Source organism: Vulpes vulpes, chromosome X (genome assembly GCF_048418805.1).
Source record: "Vulpes vulpes isolate BD-2025 chromosome X, VulVul3, whole genome shotgun sequence".
NCBI lineage: Eukaryota > Metazoa > Chordata > Mammalia > Carnivora > Canidae > Vulpes > Vulpes vulpes.
In genome coordinates this window covers 32773712-32794086 of record NC_132796.1, presented here as the reverse complement: position 1 = coordinate 32794086, position 20375 = coordinate 32773712, and the positions used below count along the sequence as shown (strand labels likewise).

Sequence of the window (20375 nt, the reverse complement as noted above, 5' to 3'; positions counted from 1 at the left end):
GGGGAGTTGTGAGGTGGTGTCAGACTACAATGTAATGAGTGATACACAGGCACAAGGCATTGTGGGAGCTCTGAAGGGTGACAAATGGGTTTAACCTGGCAGGAAGGACCAAGACGTGGGACGTATGGTCACTTGAGGCCAACGTGAGTCTCTCTCACATTTATCTCTGCTAATTAATGAAGACATGGTTAGGTGCGAGTGTCTGAGATACAGGACATTTAGGTTTCATTCCTACTCACAGTTCAAGAGTCTAAAAACAAAAGCACAACAGAACAAAAACAGACTTTCTCTAGGGCCTGATAAAGGCTCAGATACTAGCAGTCTCTCAAACTGTTTTCTGCTGAGAGAACAAAGCCACGCTATCCAGAAAGAATCATCAAGTGACTTGGTGGATATTAGAACCCCCACAACCTAAGCTACAAAACAGACCAATGGTGGTCTGAGAAACGAAGACCTGCAAAATGCTGATCTGGGAAGCAGAAGTTGGCCTTTTGGTTCTTTCAACCGATATTTTAGGGGCCTTTTTTCTCCCCCGAGGAAGCCCTGATACCCCCAGTTTCCTAGGTCCCCCCCCCCCCGAATCTTGTTTCCCCTTGTTCTTCCCATTCTTATTCTTTGTACTTGAGACATACATTTTCTGAATTAAGTTACTGAGGGAGCCAAATGTGGTTTCTCCCTTAAGGGGGCCCACATTTTCAACACAGGACATTATGTTTTAAGCCCAATTAATAAATCTTTCATTTGGATATTTCATATATCAGCACTAAAGTTGTGAGAGGGTGGTGACAATCTACAACAAAGCCAGTTGTCACTTCTTTACAGACAAGACTAGCCCTGATATGGAACCTTCTGCCCAGAAGCAATGAGAACCACTCAGTGCGAGACCAGATATGTCAAATGAAATAAAAACTTTTACATGTTCAGGTCCAAGGGGACCTTTAATTATCTGAGAAGTAAGTAAAATTGCACTTCCTGAGGGGAATGATAGGAGAATGTTGCCTTGGTCAGTATGTTGACCTTCTGTAGGCCACTGAAGTGACATCAAACTTGAAAAACTAAGGAGTCTTGGGGTGCCTGGGTGACTCAGTCAGTTAAGCATCTGCTTCGGCTCAGGTCATGATCCTGGGGTCCTGGGACTGAGCCCTGCATCAGGCTCCCTGCTCAGTGGGGAGTCTCCTTCTCCTTCTCCCTCTGCCCTTCCTGTTTGTGTTTTCTCTCTCTCTCTCTCATGAATAAAATCTTTTTTAAAAAAAAAAAATAAAGAAAAACTAAGAAGTCTTTATTTCACAGGATTCTGGAATACAGATCAACTATTCCCTTGGAAAAGATGTGTCTTACCCCTTTCTCCTGGGTCCATCATGACCGGCCTTTTGTCCTGCAGAAGGTGAAGTGTCTGCCTTTTCTGGGTCCTGGCGGGGTTGCTCTTGACCTTGTTTTTCTTCAGTTCCTCATTAAAAACAATCAGAAGACAAATTTACATGCAAAATGGCCAGAAATTAGAGCAATTTTCTATTCTTCATTCACTTTCCTACGTTAGCACAGGACAAAGAAGTCTATAGTAATTGGCAATGACATTCCCATCCCGTCTCCTAGTCACACAGTTATTTCTAATCTGCTGAGTGTTGCGGAGTTAAATGAAGATGAAGATCAGGACTCATCTGTGGGAGGTTTGCTGAGATAAGCTTTCTAGGGATGACTACAATGGAGGAAGGGTATATCATCCCTCTACAGATATTTTTAGGGCAGAGAAGCCTGGGTTCATGAGAACTCAAAATCCCTAGAGACAGGATTATAGAAACAATACCTGATTTCTGAGCACCTAAACTAGATTTCCTGAGAGTGAGAAGCTGTGTATATACTTCATGACTTGAGGGAGTCTATGTTCTGAAAAGTACTGAGACTTAAATGGGGAAAGCAACCAGAACTAACTTCTTAATTCTAACTCTACTCATTTTGTCCCCCAGGAGCATCAGACCTGATCTTTACCCATGTGGGAAAGCCCTTCCTTGCTAGTATTCCTATTTGTCTCCCGACATGGCAGATACAACAACTTAGAACAGGCCAGAAGATACCTGCTCCACCTTTACTACACCATACGTGAGAAATATGCTCCTAAACACAAATTTCAATCAACATTTAACCAACTAAACTGTAGTTTGAATGCAGAGAATATATTCCCAAGGTTGAGCTAGCTGCATTTGGTGACAGTATAATTCTTCATTAAGTGAAAGGGTCCTGAGCATTTTGGGCCATTTAGCATCCTGGCTCCTGCTCACTAAATGCTGTTCATTCCATAGTCATTGCAACACCCAGAAATGCTCCCTTACATTTCTAAATGCTCCCCTGGCTTGAGGGAGAAGGGCATGATACACATCACCTCTTGGTTGAGAACGAACCACTCGATTAGTAAAAGAAACAACATTTAAAAGCAATTTTACTGAAATACATCATGTTGAAAAATCAAGGATTGCTTTCACAATGTGAATCATCTAATTCATCTGTTTCATATTACTTTCTTAAATGTTTGGTAAAATACTGGAAGTGCACTCAGGAAAACAACTATCTGTGATGAAGATAAATGCCTCTTTTGAAAATCTCAGTGTGTCAGATATATGGAAAAAGCACTGTGGATTTTATTTTCTACTGACTTCCTCTTCATTTGTATAAATTGCAGATTTAGATTTCATGCTACTGAGCTTTGAAATGATCTAAGGGATTCAGAAAATTCAACTGTGTTTATCTGCAACATATACAGGAAAATTATGTAGCCCACCAAAATGAAGATTAAAACAGTTTTGAAACCAAATAATTGCTTTAATTACCTGTACTTCTTCTTAAGATGGACTGTCGGACTACATCAGTGCCCAGAACATTGACTTGCTTGAAACGCTTTGCCTTTTCTTCAAAGAACCATTCACCAGTTACAATCCTTAGCTGTCTACTCAAGAAAAAGGGGAGAACATTGACATCCAGTTATTTAGCCAAATAATTAACTGTCAAAAATCCCTAATTGTGTAAAAAATAGCCAGTCATTTACAGAGTCTATCTCAATGCCTAGAGTATTTTATGGTGATTATAATGGCTCCTATTACTTAAATATATACTATACATCAGTTACTTGCTAATTGCTCTTCATACTTCATATATTTTTATCCACATAACAATCCTTTATAAACATCATTATCCTCTTTTTATAGATGAGGAAATTGTCACTTAGAGCAATAAAATGACATGTTTTATATCACATAGCTGATAAGTAATAGAGCCAGGATCCCATCCCAAGCACTCTGGTCTAGGGCTCAAGTTCTTAACCACTGCATTAGTCGGCAAATACTCTTCAGTGGAGACAACAGGGAATGAGTGAAGGTTCTAAGTTACAAGGGGGCCACAATTAGACTCTGTTTTAGAATGATACCTTGATGTAATATGATGACTGGCTTAGGGTGAAGAGCAAATGGATCAAAGAGACAGGTTGGCCATGGCAGTAGTCCAGGAGAGAGATGACAAGACCCATGCTGGAGCAATGGCAAGACTGAGAGAAATGAGGAGATAAATTAAAAATGTAGGGAGCAGAAGGGTCTGCCTGGATTTCATAATCAACTGGATGTTGAAGGTGGAAAAGGATCTTTAAACAACCATGCTCATTTTTAAAAGCCCCGCCTGCAATGATTACACAAACTCTTTATCCCAGTTGCACAGGCCTATTTACCCTTCTCTGAACATGGCTTATAGATGTGTTGGTACAAAAATGTTCAACTACTCCCGTCTAAACACTTCTAGAGAGGATTGTAATAGGAAAGAGATTGGAAAGTAGGATTGGGTCATACAGTGGAAATCTTCGAATACCATGCTAAGAAGTTGGAATGAACTCTCAATTTTTCTAAAGCTCAGGTTGGATCATATAATCTCCGGAGCATCATATGGACAAAGGAGAAACTAGAGGCAGGCCAATTAGGAAGTTATTACAATAGATTTAATAGGAAATGATTAAGATGTTTATCAGTGGTGGGAGCAAGGAGTGAAAAGAAAGATATGGATTCTTGGGCCACTTGCTAATCACAGCAAGATTAGTGATAAGTCAGACATGGTGGCTGAAGAAAAGCAGCTGAGAGTCAACTAGAGATTTCTAGCCCTAAGAATCATAAATGTCTCTCTCCTCCAGCAACCCAAGATGTCAAAAGGAAAGAAGGCAAAGGGGAGAAGGTGGCCCTGGCTCTTGCTGTCATGAAGAAGCAGGAGGCCAAGAAGGTGGTCAATCCCCTGTTAAATTAAAGGCCCAAGAATTTTGGCATGGGACAGGGTGTCCAGCCCAAAAGAGACCTTACCCGCTTTGTCAAATGGCCCTGCTACATCCAGCTACAGCAGCAAAGGGCTATTCTCTATAAACATTTAAAAGTGCCTCCCATGATTAACCAGTTCACCCAGGCCTTGGACTGCCAAGTAGCTACTCAACTGCTTAAGCTGGCCCACAAGTACAGACCAGAGACAAAGCAAGAGAAAAAACAGAGATTATTGGCCCGGGCTGAGAAGAAAGCTACGGGTAAAGGGGATGTCCCCACTAAGAGGCTGTCTGTCTTTTGAGCTGGGGTTAACACTCTCACCACTTTGGTGGAAAACAAGAAGGATCAGGTGGTAGTGATTGCACATGATGTGGATCCCACTGAGCTGGCTGTCTTCCTGTCTTCCTTGTGTCATAAAATGGGGGTGCCCTACTGCATTATTAAGGAGAAAGATCAGGCTGAGGTGTCTGGTCCATAGGAAGACCTGTACCACCGTCACCTTCACACTCAGGAGCTCTGACAAAGCTGGTAGAAGACATCAGGGCCAATGACAATGACAGATATGATGAGATATGCCACCACTGGGGAGGCAACATCCTGAGTCCAAAGTCAGTGGCTCACATCACCAAGCTGGAAAAGGCAAAGACTAAAGAACTGGCCACCAAACTGGGCTGAGTAGATGCTGTTGAGTTTTCTGTACATAAAATAAAAAGTTCTCCTTCAGCTAATGTAAAAAAAAAAAAAAGAATCATATACATGTGACTCAGTAACTAAGTGGATTTAGAAATTAATAATTGGATCCTAAATTTAAAAAAAACACCCCAGAAAAATATGTCAATATGTTCCCCACCAGCAATTACCCTGAAATGCTGCTTCTAAATATAAAAGACAAAATTAAATTATATATGAAACACAGTTTCACTATTGGAAAAAAAAGTGAAATTGTTACCCTTGGAGAAAGTTACCAAAAGGAAAAACTAGAGTATGTACATTTCAGATTTACTCTCAAGTGGCTAGATAGTCTGTTGAGAAGCAAGGCCTACTGAATTAGCTACAAACTATATACTATATATTTGCAGAATATATCAAATCTAAGAAGATCTAATCTATCAAAACAAAATGCTTGAATGGGTTAAATTATTTCTGGATACATCTCAAGCACTCCATGGACTTATATATCATTACTTCTGTTGGAAATAGAGATGGTAATTGTGTTATTCTGAATTCTCAAGATGTCCCTTCATGGTTCCTGTACCTTTGTTCGTTAGTCAGCCAAATGCTTGGTACTGCCATGATTGAATTCTGCTAATGGAATTAAAGTTGCTAATCAGCTGACCTTAAAATAGGGAGATTGTCTTAGATGATCTAGGTGGACACCCAAAGTAATCACAGAGCCCTTAAAAAACAGGAAGAGGAGGAGGAAATCAGACCTGTGATGCTGCAATGCTACCAAACCAGAAGTAAGATTCCAAATGTAAGAAAGATCTGATGCACTAAGATGGCTCTGAGAGGCAGACATCAACATGCAAGGTCCAGAGAGAGAGGATTCTTGGAGCTAAGGCTGGCTCTTAGCTAACAGCAAACAAGAAAACAGGACTCTCATTCCTACAGCCATAAGGAATCAGATTCTGCCTACCAAAGTGAGCTTGGAAGCCAAATCTTTCCAAAGCCTTCCAACAGGAGCTCAGCCAGCCAATACTTTGATTTCAGTCTTGTGAACCTTGAGTAGAGAAACCAAGCCATCCCATATTTCTGAGCTACAGAACAGGAAGATAATATATTTGCACTGTTTTAAGCTGCCAAATTTGTTATGAGAGCAATAGAAAAGTAAAACAATAATTAAACATAGAAATATATTTGTTCTAATATTCAACTCAGGAAATGACTTGCACAGGTTGTGAGAAAATAAATACAGAAAACTCATAAGACCAATAGGTCAGAGGTCGGCAAACAATACTGTGTGGGCAAAATTCATCCCCCCATTACATGTTTTGTATGGTCTAGGAGCTAGAAATAGTTTTTATATTTTTTATTGGTTGGAAAAAGTCAAAAGAAGAGTATTTTGGGACATATGAAAATTATACGAATTATATTCAAAATTCAGTGTCCATAATTAAAGTTTTATTGGAATACAACCATACTCATTTGCTTATGTATTGTCTCTGGCTGCTTTTCTATGTTATAGTAGAGTTGCAAAGTTGAGTATCTTTAACAGAGACCACATGGCTTTCAAAGCCTACAATATTTACTCTCTGGAATTTTTGTTTTGAAAAATTTGCCAACCTCGGCAATAGGAAAGAGTTTACATAAAAAGAAAGAACAAGGGAAATAATACAGATCAGCAATTGAAAACAACCCAATAGTGGCATAACTACATCTCACTTCTGGTTTTTTTTTTTTTTAATGTTCTTGGGATATGGGGGAGGTGGGTAGCACATCAACAGTAGTTTTACATGGGGCAGGGGAAAATGGGACAGCACCAGTCTACATGACCCAGGAAATGGTTTTCCATATCCTCTTTACCATATATGTCTAGAGCTGCTGCCAACACCTAACACAAATAAGATCTTCCCAGTATTGTTAGTCATTACCTCCTGCTATCCTTATAAAAACAGTAAGTATAATCCTTGTATTTGCTCAACTCAGATGTGCACTGGAGTCATCCTTTCAGAGCTCTACAACATAAGAACAATCTCTTGGGATCATGCCTTTGCCAGGTTCTCTGGACCTGGGGGTGGATGGGAGTCTTGCTGGAAGAATGGCAAACTAATACCTAGTGAGTGTATACTACATAACAAGGAATGTGCTAGGCACTTAATATATATCTCTAATCCTCACTCTAAGCTATGAAGTAGTTATTATTATCATTACTCTCTTTCAGATGAGGAAGCCAAAGCTCATGAAGGTTAAATAACTTGCCAAAGGCATACAGGTATTAGGACAGAAACAGGATTTATACTGAAAGCTCATACCCTTTACATGTGGCTAAACTGCCAGAAAAAAATTCCCAGCTGTCAGCAATGACAAAACTTTAAGTAAGGATGAAAACTGATAGAAGTGAAGGAATGATACAGAGCATTCCATCTGATGGGCTATAATTGTGCGCATGTGTGCAGGCACACCTCCACACATGCACACTGCGTGCAGAGTGATAGGAATTAAGGAGAGGGCAAAAGAGTAAAGAAAATAAACACGAAAAAAAAAAGAAAATAAACACGATACCCACTGTGACATTTGTATCCTTCTCTGTCATATAAATCTAATATTTGAAAAATACAAGGCTTGGAATATATTCAGTGTTTCCTCTGGCTCATACTCTGAAGAATGAGTTTGAAATGAAGTCAATTACCCTCATTATTTTTCATTAATGATTATTTAGTATCCAGAGTTTTCTAGGCCCTAATATGTTTTTAAGGTCTAACTCTTGGCACTTCTAACTTTCAGATGGAAGCTTATTTAAATGGAAAGTCAAGTTCCCCTTAGATCTGTAGAGGGAAAATAGGTAATCTTACCCCAAGGGGAAAAAAAAGAATATGAATATAACATTCATTTCCTAGTTATCTGCTATTAGCTGCTGGAGAGATCAGAGATAAGCCATTTTTATTAGATATGCTGAGATAAGACAGGAATTTCCTTCCTATTATTCATAAGGAAACTAATCAGAATTATTTACGTGGGCAGCCTGGGTGCCTGAGCGGTTTAGCGACGCCTTCCACCCAGGGCGTGATCCTGGAGACCCCGGATCAAGTCCCACATTGGGCTCCCTGCATGGAGCCTGCTTCTCCCTCTGCCTGTGTCTCTGCCTCTCTCTCTCTCTGTCTCTCATGAATGAATGAATGAATGAATGAATGAATGAATAAATAAATAAATTTTAAAAAAAGAATTTACAAATTTACTCATTACACATAAAATATTTATTGCATTCCTACTACATGTTAGGCCTTCTGCTAAGGCTAAGAGTAAAGATGTCAATAATACAAACAACGACCCTGGCCTTACAGAGATGATGGTCTATATTCCTCTCTTCCTTTCCAAACACAAAAACTGAAAAAGAAATCCCTAGACACATTAGGGTAAAACTGCAGAACCGTCTGTTAAAAGAGAACATCTTACAAGTTGGTAGAAAGGGTAAATCTCCCCAAATTACATACAAAGGAATGACAATTAGAATGATAGCTAACTTTCAATAGTAATAATGAAATCTGGAATCCATCCAGTCAATGATATCTTCAAAGTTCTGAGAGAAAATAACTTTCAACCTAAAATTGTATGTACAAAAAAAAATACTGCTCAGGAATGAGGATGACATAAAAAAATTTTCAGCACTGAAATGATTTATTGTCAACAGAGTTTCACTAAAAGAACTTCTAAAGATTGTACTTGAAGAAGAGGTAAAAGAGATCTCAATTTTAAAAAGAAATGATGATAAATGAAATTAGTAAAATATGTGGATAGATCTAAGCAAACACTGATGTCTAAACAAAAATTATAGTATCTAATTATTGAATAAAAAAATAAGATATGTCTAGACCACCTGGGTGGCTCAGTGGTTGAGTGTCTGCCTTTGGCTCAGGCCATGATCTCAGGGTCCTGGGATCGAGTCCCGCATCAGCCTCCCCACAGGGAGCCTGCTTCTCCCTCTGCCTATATCTCTGCCTCTCTCTCTCTGTGTCTCTCACGAATAAATAAATAAAATCTTTTTAAAAATCAGATATGGCTAAACAATTCAACAACAACAAAACCCCAAAAGCAAACAAAAAGATATGGCTAAAACAGAACAAAAAGTATAAATAATCCAGGAAGAAGATATATGAAGTTACAGAATATCAAGTTCCTTTTATTAATGAGAAGAAAAGTAAAACTATTGATTCATAAAGTTAAATATGAATGTTGTGATTTATAGGATGACCACTGAAAATAAAAAATCATATATATCTGTAGTATTAGAAAATATAAAATGGAATGAGAAAAATATACTTCAATCAATCTGTAGAAAATATAAATAAAAGCCAATAAAATATATGGATATTACATAAAAGCAAATATTACAGTGATCACAATAGAAAATAATGTACATATTTTAGTAATTAGTATAAGTAGCCAAATTATAGTTTAAGAAAAAATATCAGATTAAACCTCAAAAATTATATACAACATATACATATAGCATGTATATGTATATACCAGACATGTATTTATTATGTATATAGCATATGTGTATAGCAAATATTTAAATACATATAATTTAAAATAGCATATATATGTACGTAAGTATATATATAAAATATATATGTTTGTAAGAATACAGACACAGAAAGATTGAAAGTCAAGGGTAGAATGACATATACCATGTAATATTAATTAAAAAAAAACTTGATGTAATTGTATTAATAGCAGACAAAATAGACTTTAAAAGCACTTCCAGAAGTGAAGAAGGTCATTAAAAAAGCAATCAAATTGGTAAAGACGAATAGTCTAACAGAAAATTGGGCAATGGACATAGTCATATCACAAAAAAGGAACCAAAAAAGACTAATAAGCCTATGAAAAGATGCTCAACCTCATTAGTAATCAGTAAAGTTCAAATTAAAATCATAGTACGTTACCCACTTTTACCACCCAGTTTGGCAAAATTTAAAATTTTCATGAATCCAAGTGTTGGTAAGATTGTAAAGTAAAAAAAAAAAAAACAAAAAACAAAAAACAAAAGCAAACCAACAACAAAAAAACCCCAAAACTTTTATATAATGCTGGTGGAGTTTAAACTGCTACAGCCACTATGATAAACAATTTAACATTAACTTGTAAAGCTGAAAATGCTCATACCATTTGTCCTGCAAGTTCAGTCCTAGGTGCACTCCCTAGAGAAGTCTTCTCAAACATTTCTGGCATAGGTCACAGTAAAAAATATATTTTATATCATAACCCAGAAAACGAATACAAACATACACATTCACACACACACATATATTATATATATATTATAATATTTACACACGTACATACCTATGAGTATTCTATTCTATTTATATATATATCTATTATAATATTTACACATGTACATATACCTATGAGTATTCTATTCTATTTTGGTTTTAGTGCTGGTCATAACCCATCAATGGGTCATGACCCATAATTTTAAAAACCCCACCTTAGGGAAACTTCTATACATGTTTGCCAGGCCATATGTACAAGAATGTCATAGGAAGAACAAACAAAACCCAAACCCAGAAAAAGGAAGGAAATAATAAAGATTAGAGCAGAAATAAATGATATAGAAACTAAAAAAATAATAGAACAGATCAATGAAACCAGAAGCCAGTTCTTTGAAAAGATCAGCAAAACTGATAAACAAGATTCATTAAAAAAAAGGAGGACCCAAATAAAATCACTAATGGAAGAAAAGTAACAACCAACACCACAGAAATACAATTGTAACAGATTATTATGAAAACCTATATGCCAACTAACTGAACAACCTAGAAGAAACAGATAAATTCCTAGAAATACATTAACCTACCAAAACTGAAGCAGGAAGAAATAGAAAATCTGAACAGAACAATCACCCTCAATAGAAGAGAATCAGCGATCAAAAAAACTTCCAACAAACCAAAGCCCAGGACCAGACAGCTTCACAGTCAAATTTTACCAAACATTTAAAGAAGAGTTAATACCCATTCTCCTCAAACTATTCAAAAAAACACAAAAGGAAGGAAAGCTTCCAAATTCATTTTATGAGGCCAGTAACACCCTGATACCAAAACCAGATAAAGATACCACAAGAAAAAAGAGAGAACTATAAGCCAATAACTCTCATGAATATAAATGCAAAAATCCTCAACAAAATATTAGCAAACTGAATCCAAAAATATATTTAAAAAATCATATGCCACAATCAGGCAGATTTATTCCCAGGATTCAAAGGTGGTTCAATATTCACAAAACAATCAATGTGATACATCACGTCAATAAGATAAAGGATAAAAACCACATGATCATTTCAATAGATGCAGAAAAGGCACTTAACAATGTACAATACCCATTCATGATAAAAACCCTCTACCAAGTAGGTCTAGAGGGAACATATCTCAATATAATAAAGGCCGTATATGCAAAACTCACAGCCAACATCATGTAGCATGTCAAGGCACTCCAAAATTCTCTGGGTGAGATTCACTGTGAGATCATTCTGATGTGAATCTCTCACTGACAACTAGATTATGGATATTTGATAAAGTAGGGGTGATTTTGAAATTACTATGTGACAATCGTCAATGCCCATAAAACCAAAGATCACCAGAAACCCACTTATGGTTGAGCAAGCTGAGATTTTTTCATCACAATAAAGGAAAACGCATGCCATGAAGAAGCATGGGGCATCTCAGTAAGAGGGCATTTCAAAGAATTTAATACAGGATTTGGATTTCTGTTAGGTAATTTTGAAGAGAGTTTGAGGGAGCAGGGATTTGGTCTAGATTAGGTGATGTCAGGAAGTGGGGACAACGATGTCTTAAATTTTATGTAGGAGGACAAACAAAAACAAAGCTGAAGCTGTAATTGGTAAAGAAACAGGTCATTCATATTAGTCAGGAAAGGGGGCTGTTTCATACTTTGTGGCTTCAACAGTCACCTTGGTTTTGTCTGTGCTTAGACAAAACTATGTATTATTCTTTTGTCTCACTTCATCATGGTTGCAGAGTAATCCTGCAGGATGCTGATGCTCTGAGATTATGTCCCACAGATGAACACCATGGCCTAACTGTGAGTGTCAGCTCATCTCCCAACAGCATCAAAGCCTGCATATAAATATCAGACCAGTTCCAGATGTCAGGGGCTGATTTCTCTTTCTCACAACAAAAGACTCTACATTCCCTTCCACGCTCTGTGTATCTTCCAACGGTTGGCGTTATCGTCTTTCAAGTTTACTGGCAGAGACTCACATTTTATCTATTTCAGTTATCTTTCACCTACTTCAGTAATTATTACCCATTCATCAAAAACAAAAACATCAGTTTCCTCCTTCCTTAAAAAGATGAAGACTCTCACAAGGATACACCACAGCATGAAATGTCACAACATGGTACGAATATAAGATCAGGTCATCACTCCCGTAGAAGTAATTCACGTTCTGGTTCCATATCATGTTGTCTTTCTGAGTTCAACTGGGGTGCTGATTAGGAAAAATGATCATGATGACTGTCTTTGTGTTGGATGGCAACTGCCTCCACTAGTATAATTATGTGGAATTTTGTAGTTCTCATTAAGATAGCACAATGAACTAACTGGTTCTGTCAGGGTCTCTTTCATTCTATTTCTAGAGTTAAATTTAAGACTGGACCTATAGCAACCAACTTGTTAAAATGAGAAGTGGTTGGAGAAAATGTCAAGGACTGCTCAGCCCACTTTAATAGGTAGCCTCCTATCAGTCCTCGCTAGAAATTGTTCCAGTGGTCTAGCAATAAAATCTCTGTACTTTTATCCAATCTAAGGTAAATGACAATAAAGGTTGTGCTTCCAACTGATTAGAGAATGAGTCACTTTCTGACTCATCTCATCTCTTAGAGGTCAGGGTGAGAATTTCAATTTTATGGTCTATTAAGCATGGAGACAGCTCAGTGGTGTTGCAACACTCCCTCGCAACAAACAAAGGGTGTTTGCTGCCAATAAAATATCACTCATGCTTCCTTTTTGAAAACCACTGAATAAACAGCAAACGAGATACTTTTAATACTGAGAGATAGTTTTAAATCTCTGAGATCACATAAGAAGAGTAGCAGGAATGGTGGTGAAGTTATGGTCTTTGTTTTCAGCTCTAAAAATAAGGAGGTATTTTGATATGTCAAATTGGACACTCATCATGTACATTTCCAGCTGTCACAGGATATAAGTTGTTGTCACAGAAGCCTAAGAATTCATTGAAAGCTCTGTTTCTTTCTTCAGGCATTTGTATGCATAAAACCAGAATTTATGCTACTGAGGAGACAATACTGTAATAAACTCATCTTCTTCCTTAGATTGTGAAACCACTGAGGGTGGTCCATGTTTTTATTCATCTTTGTATCTGTATCTTCTAGTATACCAATAGGTTATCAATAAATATCATAGAAGGGATGGATGGATGGGTTGATGCATGGATGGATCACTTGGATAGGTGGATGGTTGGGTTTATTAAGTTATTGTTTCATCAATAAAAGTAGTACAAGTGATTCGAAAGTTCTGTATTGATGTACTAACACCTACTAAGGAAGACACAGAATTTTCAATTTGTTATTATTTATTATTACACTCTTCTAACAAAAATTGGTATTTTATCTTTCTGTGACAGCTGAAAATTTACTCTGTTCAGAGGGCAAATGTACTTGGCATAGTTCATGGATTTTTTGTATTTTTTAACCCCATGCTGACAGAAGAAAACCATATTTGTTCCATAACTTGCTTAAGCCTGAAATGCTTTAACTGGAAACTTGCTATCTATTCACTCACTCATGTATCCATTCATTTGTTTGTTCATCCATCTATCCATCTATCATTAACAGTCACTGAGTACCTACTATAGGCATTCTTTTAGGCACAAGAACTACATCAGTGAACAGTATAGATAAAAACCTCTGCCCTCATGGTTATAAAGCCTATAGTTTATGGAAGAAGAAAGATAATAAACAGGACTAATAAGTAAAATGCATAGCATATAAGTATTAAGGGGAAAAATACAGGAAGGGGTGTGTTAGTTTGGGTAGAGTAGCTTCTATAACAAACCATTTCCAAATTCCATGGACTTAACACGTTTAAAGTTAATCTCTTATTTTTTAAAAAATATTTTATTTATTTATTCATTAGAGACAGAGAGAGAGAGAGGCAGTGACATAGGCAGAGAGAGAAGCAGGCTGCATGCAGGGAGCCCGGTGTGGGGACTCGACCCTGGGACTCCAGGATCACACCCTGGGCCAAAGGCAGACGCTCATCTGCTGAACCACCCAGGCGTCCCAAGTTAATCTCTTATTAATATAACCTAGTGTTGATCTGACAAGATTTAGGGGAAAGTTTGTGTCAGTCAGGCCTGTAATTACCATCTATACTATCAGCTCAATTGATGGCAAAACTTTGAATTAGCAATGTGTAAATACACAAGACCCTTGGGTCTTGTATTGAGAGGTATGCTTCAGTGATTACAAGTGGCATTTAGAAGTTAAAAACAGAAGTGTGTGGGAAATATCAGAAAGGGAGACGGAACATAAAGACTCCTAACTCTGGGAAACGAACTGGGGGGGGAGGGGGGGTTGAATGGGTGATGGGCACTGAGGGGGGCACTTGACAGGATGAGCACTGGGTGTTATTCTGTAAGTTGGCAAATTGAACACCAATAAAAAATAAATTTATTATAAAAAAAATGAAAAAATTCCTCTTCCCATATTGAAGATTGAAGTAACTTCTGATGACTGAAGCACTCATGAGTCATGGTCCCTAGTTATACTGTCTGAGTAAATGAGGGTCCAGGATTAGAGAAGAGGTTGAATAGTAATGGAATAAGAAATAGAAATGACTTAATACTACGAATCAAATAAAATAATATAGAAGATTAGAAAAATAGTTATTGAGAAATTCCTTATATGTCTTCAGACTCTACAATTGGAAGGTCAGTCATTTGTTAAAATTCCATTTTTTTCTTCATTGCCCTGAAATGGTAAACCCTACCTTGACATCATTTGGTAGGGAAAGAGCTGGGTTAAAGAAACAAACAAAAAAAAAACTGATACTCAGGATGCCTGGGTGGCTCAGTTGGTCGAGCATCTGCCTTTGGCTCAGGTCATGATCCCAGGGTCCTGGATGGAGTCCTGCATCAGGCTCCCTGGAAGGAGCCTGCTTCTCCTTCTGCCTATGTCTCTGCCTCACTCTCTGTGTCTCTTGTGAATAAATAAATAAACAAAATCTTTAAAAAATTCTGATACTCATTCCAACTCTATTAACATAACCGTAACCTTTTAGTGTTCTAATTTCCACTATTTTTATATTTATAAAATCTAAAATCAGTTACCTCTCTTGCCTAATAGGTATAATTTTGAGAACTTGAAGGACTATTCCCTAGTAATAAATGTGATCCAAAGATAGATCAGCTCTCACAGGGAAAGAGGCTCCAATTTTGAAATAAGCTCAACCTCTGATTTAAAATAATCTTGAATATTTTGTAATCTTATTTTATTTCAAAAAAAAATCTTATTTTATTTCCCTCCTGGAAGTAAAATATACATTCTCAATAGATACATATTGCTACACAGAGTCTCACTAACTTTTATAATTTTTTAAAACTTTGTCCATCAATCAAAAGTTATCAAGTTAAAAAAAGTTATCAAGTTTGACAAAACAAGATATGACCAAAACCAAGAGAAACAAACAGAAAATCAGTTCTCAACTCGAACAATAGAATTATCATTCACAGAGTTTTAAGTAATTACAAAAAATTTATCCAAGAAATTATGAGAAAAGGGGTGAAAATCAGCAAAGATTTAGAAACATAACAAAGGCAAAATGAAAAATCTAAAAATGAAAAAAACAACTGAATTTATTAAACAAATGTGCTTAACAGTAAATTAAACATAGCCAAAGATTAGTGAATTGAAAGATCAGAAAAACATATGCAAAATGAATTCAAAGATATAAAGGGATAAAAAATATGGAAAGGAGTATAAAAGATGTATGAAAGCTATTAAATAGAATTAAGATACATATTTGGAGTATTTGAAGTAGGGGAGAGAGAAGAGAGAGAAAAAGCAGTATGTGAAGAGATATTATCTGAAAAATATTCAAATATGACAAAAGATATTAATAGGTGCAGACTTAAGACACTCTAGACACCCCAACATGGACAAATATAAAGAAAAATCAGACAGAGGCTAGACATGTTATAGACACTGCGTAAATCCCACAGAAAAGGGGAAAATAGTAAAAGTAGACTATGAAAACTATTGTTACAGTTGATTCTTGGACAGCACAACTTTGAACTGTATGGGTTCACCTATATGTAGATTTTTTCCCAATATATTGTTAAAAACTTTTGGAGATTTGTGACAATTTGAAAAAACTCACAGATGAACTGCACAGCCTAGAAGTATTGAAAAATTAAAAGATATGTCATGAATGCCTAAAATATATGTAGACACTAGTCTATCACACTACCATAAAATACATACAAATATATCATAAAAAGTTAAAATTTATCAAAATTTATGCAGACTTACAGACCATACATGGCACTATTTGCAGCTGAGAAAAATGTAAACAAACTTAAAGATGCAGTATTAAATCATGATTGCCGTTAGAATTATCTGTAGTATCAACTGTCCTAAATGTAGAAATTTTGTAGCCACCTCCTGTTGCTATTGTGGTGAGCTCAAGTATTGCAAGTATCTACTTAAGATGCCATAGGACATTAATCATCTCGACATGAACAGTTCATCTCTATAGTAAACTGCATATTATAATAAAAAGCGATCCCTCGTGGTTCTCATATTTTTTGGTTTAACGCAATACCTCAAACCTCAAATGACACTACTGGACCCATATATAGTACTACTAGTGATGCTGGAAATGCACCCAAGAAGTAGAGAAAAGTTATGAAATTATAAGAAAAAGATGAATTGCTTTATATGCACCACAGATTGAGGTCTGCAGCTGGGGTTGCCCATTAATTCAAGATACATGAATCCAGTATAAGGACCATTATAAAAAAAAAAGAAAAAGAAACTCATGAAGCTGTTGCTGCAGTTACAACCAGCAAGCACAAAAACCTTGTACTTTTTGCAAAACATCTCTCTATCTCATATTGAAAATGCAGCTTTCATGTAGGTGCAAGATTGCTACAAGAAAGGTGTAACTTATAGACCCTCATATGATTTGGGGGGAAAAAATAAAATCATTATATGATAACCTAAAGCAAAAGAAAGGTGAAGTATCTAAACCTGGAGGATTTAAGGCCAGAAAGGATGGTTTGGTAATTTTAGAAAGAGGTTTGCCTTAAAAAAAAAAAAAAAGAGTCAAGATAACAGAAGAAGCAGCTTTGACCAACTAAGAGGCAGCAGACCAGTTCCCAGTCACCACTTACAAACTCATTAGGGAGAAAAACTATCCACTCAAAAAGGTTTTTAATGCATATGAAAGTGTCCTATTCCGGGGGGGGGGGAATGCCACAAAAGACATTTATTAGTAATGAAAAGAAATGAGCAGTAGGACTTAAGACAGGAAGGAATAGGCTAACTGTACTGTAGGCATCTGTTTTGTGCAGATGCAGTTCGGTTTGTGATCAGGACTGTCCTTATCTATAAAGCTGCTAAACCCTGAACCTTGAAGGAAAAAGAAACATCAGCTGCTAGTGTTTTGGTTGTACCAAAAGAAGACCTGAACAATGAGAACCCTTCTTCTAAATTGGTTTCATCAATGCTTTTTCTCTGAAGTCAGGAAGTACCTTGCCAGTAAGGGACTGCCTTTTAAAGTCATTTTGATATTGGACAATGCCCCTGGCTACCTAGAATCCCATGAGTTCACAACACCAAGGCCATTGAAGTAGTCTATTTGCCCCAAACACAATGTCTCTAATTCAGCCTGTAGATCAGAGGGTCATAAGGACATTTAAGGTTCATTATACATGACACTCTATGGAATGAACTGTCAACATTATGGAGAGCACCCTGATAGAGAGAACATGAAAGTATGGGAGGATAAGCCAGTGAAAATGGCATTGTTGCTACAGGAAAAGCCATGAAAACCATCAAGCCCCAAACAATAAATTTCTGCTAGAGAAAACTGTGTCCAGATGTTGTGCGTGACTTCAAAGGATTTATACAGAGCCTATCAAGGAAATCATGAAAGAGATTGTAGCGATGGCAAAAAAGGTGAAGGGGAGGGGTAAAGGGTTTCAAGGTGTGAATCTTGAAGAAGTTCAAGAGCTAACAGACCCCACATCACAGGATTTAACAGAAGATGATTTGGTGGACATGAGTGCTTCTGAACCAGTCCAGATGAAGAAAAAGACATTGAAGTGGTGCCAAAAGATAAAGTGGCATTACACAATTGGGCAGAACAGTCTCGATTATTCAATATGGCTTTTGGCTTCTTTTACAACATGGACCCTTCTACGATACGGGCACTGAAGCTGAAGCAAGTGGTAGGAGGAGGATTGGTACTATATAGAAATAGTTTTAGAGAAGTGAAAAAGCAAAAATGTCAGAAATTATATATTTCTGTAAAGTTATACTGAGTGTGCCTGCCTCTCCTTCCTTCCCTTCCACCTCTTCCACCTCTTCTGCCTCTGCCACCCTGGAGATAGCAAGACCAATCCCTCCTCTTCCTCTTCTTCAGCCCACTCATCATGGAGAGAAAAGGATGAAGACCTTTATGGTGGCCCACCCACTTAACAAATAGTAAATAATCATCATGCCATACATAATAAACTTATACGTACATATGGCTAACAAACTTATCCATTACATATGTGTGTCTCTGCGTGAAAATCTAACTGTACAAGAAATGTACAAGACATTTTTGTGTCATCATCTTTACTGCCTAAGTATTTATCATGTAGAACACTGTGTGCAAGACATATACAGAAGCGGTTATGTCTAGCCTCACATAGGCATAAGGTGAATGATAATTAATATAAGATTAATAATGTATTAGTTTTCTTACTGTTTTCTAACTTTGCTTTCAAAGATTTACTTTACCCTTACAGCAAGCTTTTCTCTACTAGTTGGAGAAACTGTGTATTAGCCTATCATTGCAGGGAAGTGGTTTTTAAAATATTACAACGTTTCTAAAACTGTATTATTAATATGATTGTAATACTATATACTATAAAAATTTTTATAACAACTCATGCATTCATGTATAGGCTAGGCTACCATGAAGCAAGAGTATCAATTACACTAGCCTACCAAAAAGCAATCATATTGCTTCTTCTTCATTATCAATACATGAGCTGTTATATCTGTAAATAAATGTCAATTTCTTTTTCACACTATCTTCTCATTTTTCAGGTCTAATGTTAATAATATATATAATATCCACAGTGTTTTTTAAAATTTATTTATTTATTTGAGAGAGAACAAACGTGTGAACAGAGGGAGGGGAATAGGGAGAAGGAGAGAGAGAATCTCAAGCAGTCTCTCCACTGAATGTGGAGCCTGATGCGGGGAATGACCCCAGGACCCTGAGATCCTGATCTGAGGTGAAATCAAGAGTTGGCTGCTTAACCAACTGAGCCACCCAGGTGCCCCTAACATCTACAGTGTTTTATATCATAGAAGACAATACTGGTACAGCTTCTGACAGATGATTCATCTTGTAAACAGATGATGTAAACTTATAGTATTTATAAATATGATACAGTGCTATAAATGTATTTTCTCTTCTCCATGATTTTCTTAATAAAACTCTTTTCTAGCTTACTCTGTCGTCAAAATACAGTATATAATACATGTAACATACAAAATACGTGCTAATGAACTATTTATGTTATCGGTAAGGCTTCTGGACAACAGAGGCTATTAAGTTTTCAGAGTCAAAAGTTACACATGGATTTTTGACTATGTGGGGGATCAGTACCCTTAATCCCACATCGTAAAAGGCTCAATCGTACTTTTTAAAAATCAACAACATAGTGACATCTGATTTCTTAACAGAAACATTGCAAGCCAAAACCCAATGGAGTAATGTCTTCAAATAAGTGAAAGTTAACTACTTCTAACCTTGAATTCGATAACTAGCAAAAACATGCTTGAAAATTGAAAGTAAAATAAAGCATCACTAAGAAAAACAAAAATTGAGAGTATTTATCACTAGAAGAACTATGCCAAGGAAATACTGAAGGGTCCCCTTTAGGCAGAATGAAAATTACCCCAGAAGGAAACACGAAAATGTAATAATAAAAAATACAGAGCAATGGAAAGGATAACAGTGTAGTAAGTCTAAGTGCATACTGACTATAAAATAGTATCTTCTGAGATTAAGTATGTTAGTCTGAATGAATAACCCATGTTGAAACATAATTCCATTGTGATGGCATTTGGGGGGGAAGCCTTTGGCAGGTGACTGTTGCCCTTATGAAGG

The 20375-nt window shown here is 36.7% G+C and overlaps 1 protein-coding gene and 1 pseudogene across 20 annotated transcripts in view; one reads left to right on the top strand and one right to left on the bottom strand.

The window, feature by feature from the left end:
* SYTL5 (synaptotagmin like 5) overlaps window positions 1-20375 on the bottom strand; it is a 232873-nt gene that overhangs the window by 57799 nt on the left and 154699 nt on the right. For 15 of the 20 annotated variants that reach the window (XM_072744795.1, XM_072744791.1, XM_072744804.1 and 12 more), the window contains exons 4-5: window positions 2823-2938; window positions 1339-1447 (exon numbers count right to left, since the gene is read on the bottom strand). In XM_072744795.1, the coding sequence (XP_072600896.1) occupies window positions 1339-1447; window positions 2823-2938 (225 nt within the window). The remainder of the gene's footprint in view (window positions 1-1338; window positions 1448-2822; window positions 2939-20375) is intronic. The other 5 variants (XM_072744802.1, XM_072744801.1, XM_072744800.1 and 2 more) reach the window with 1 other exon arrangement.
* Window positions 3722-4955, top strand: LOC140596277 (large ribosomal subunit protein eL8 pseudogene; annotated as a pseudogene).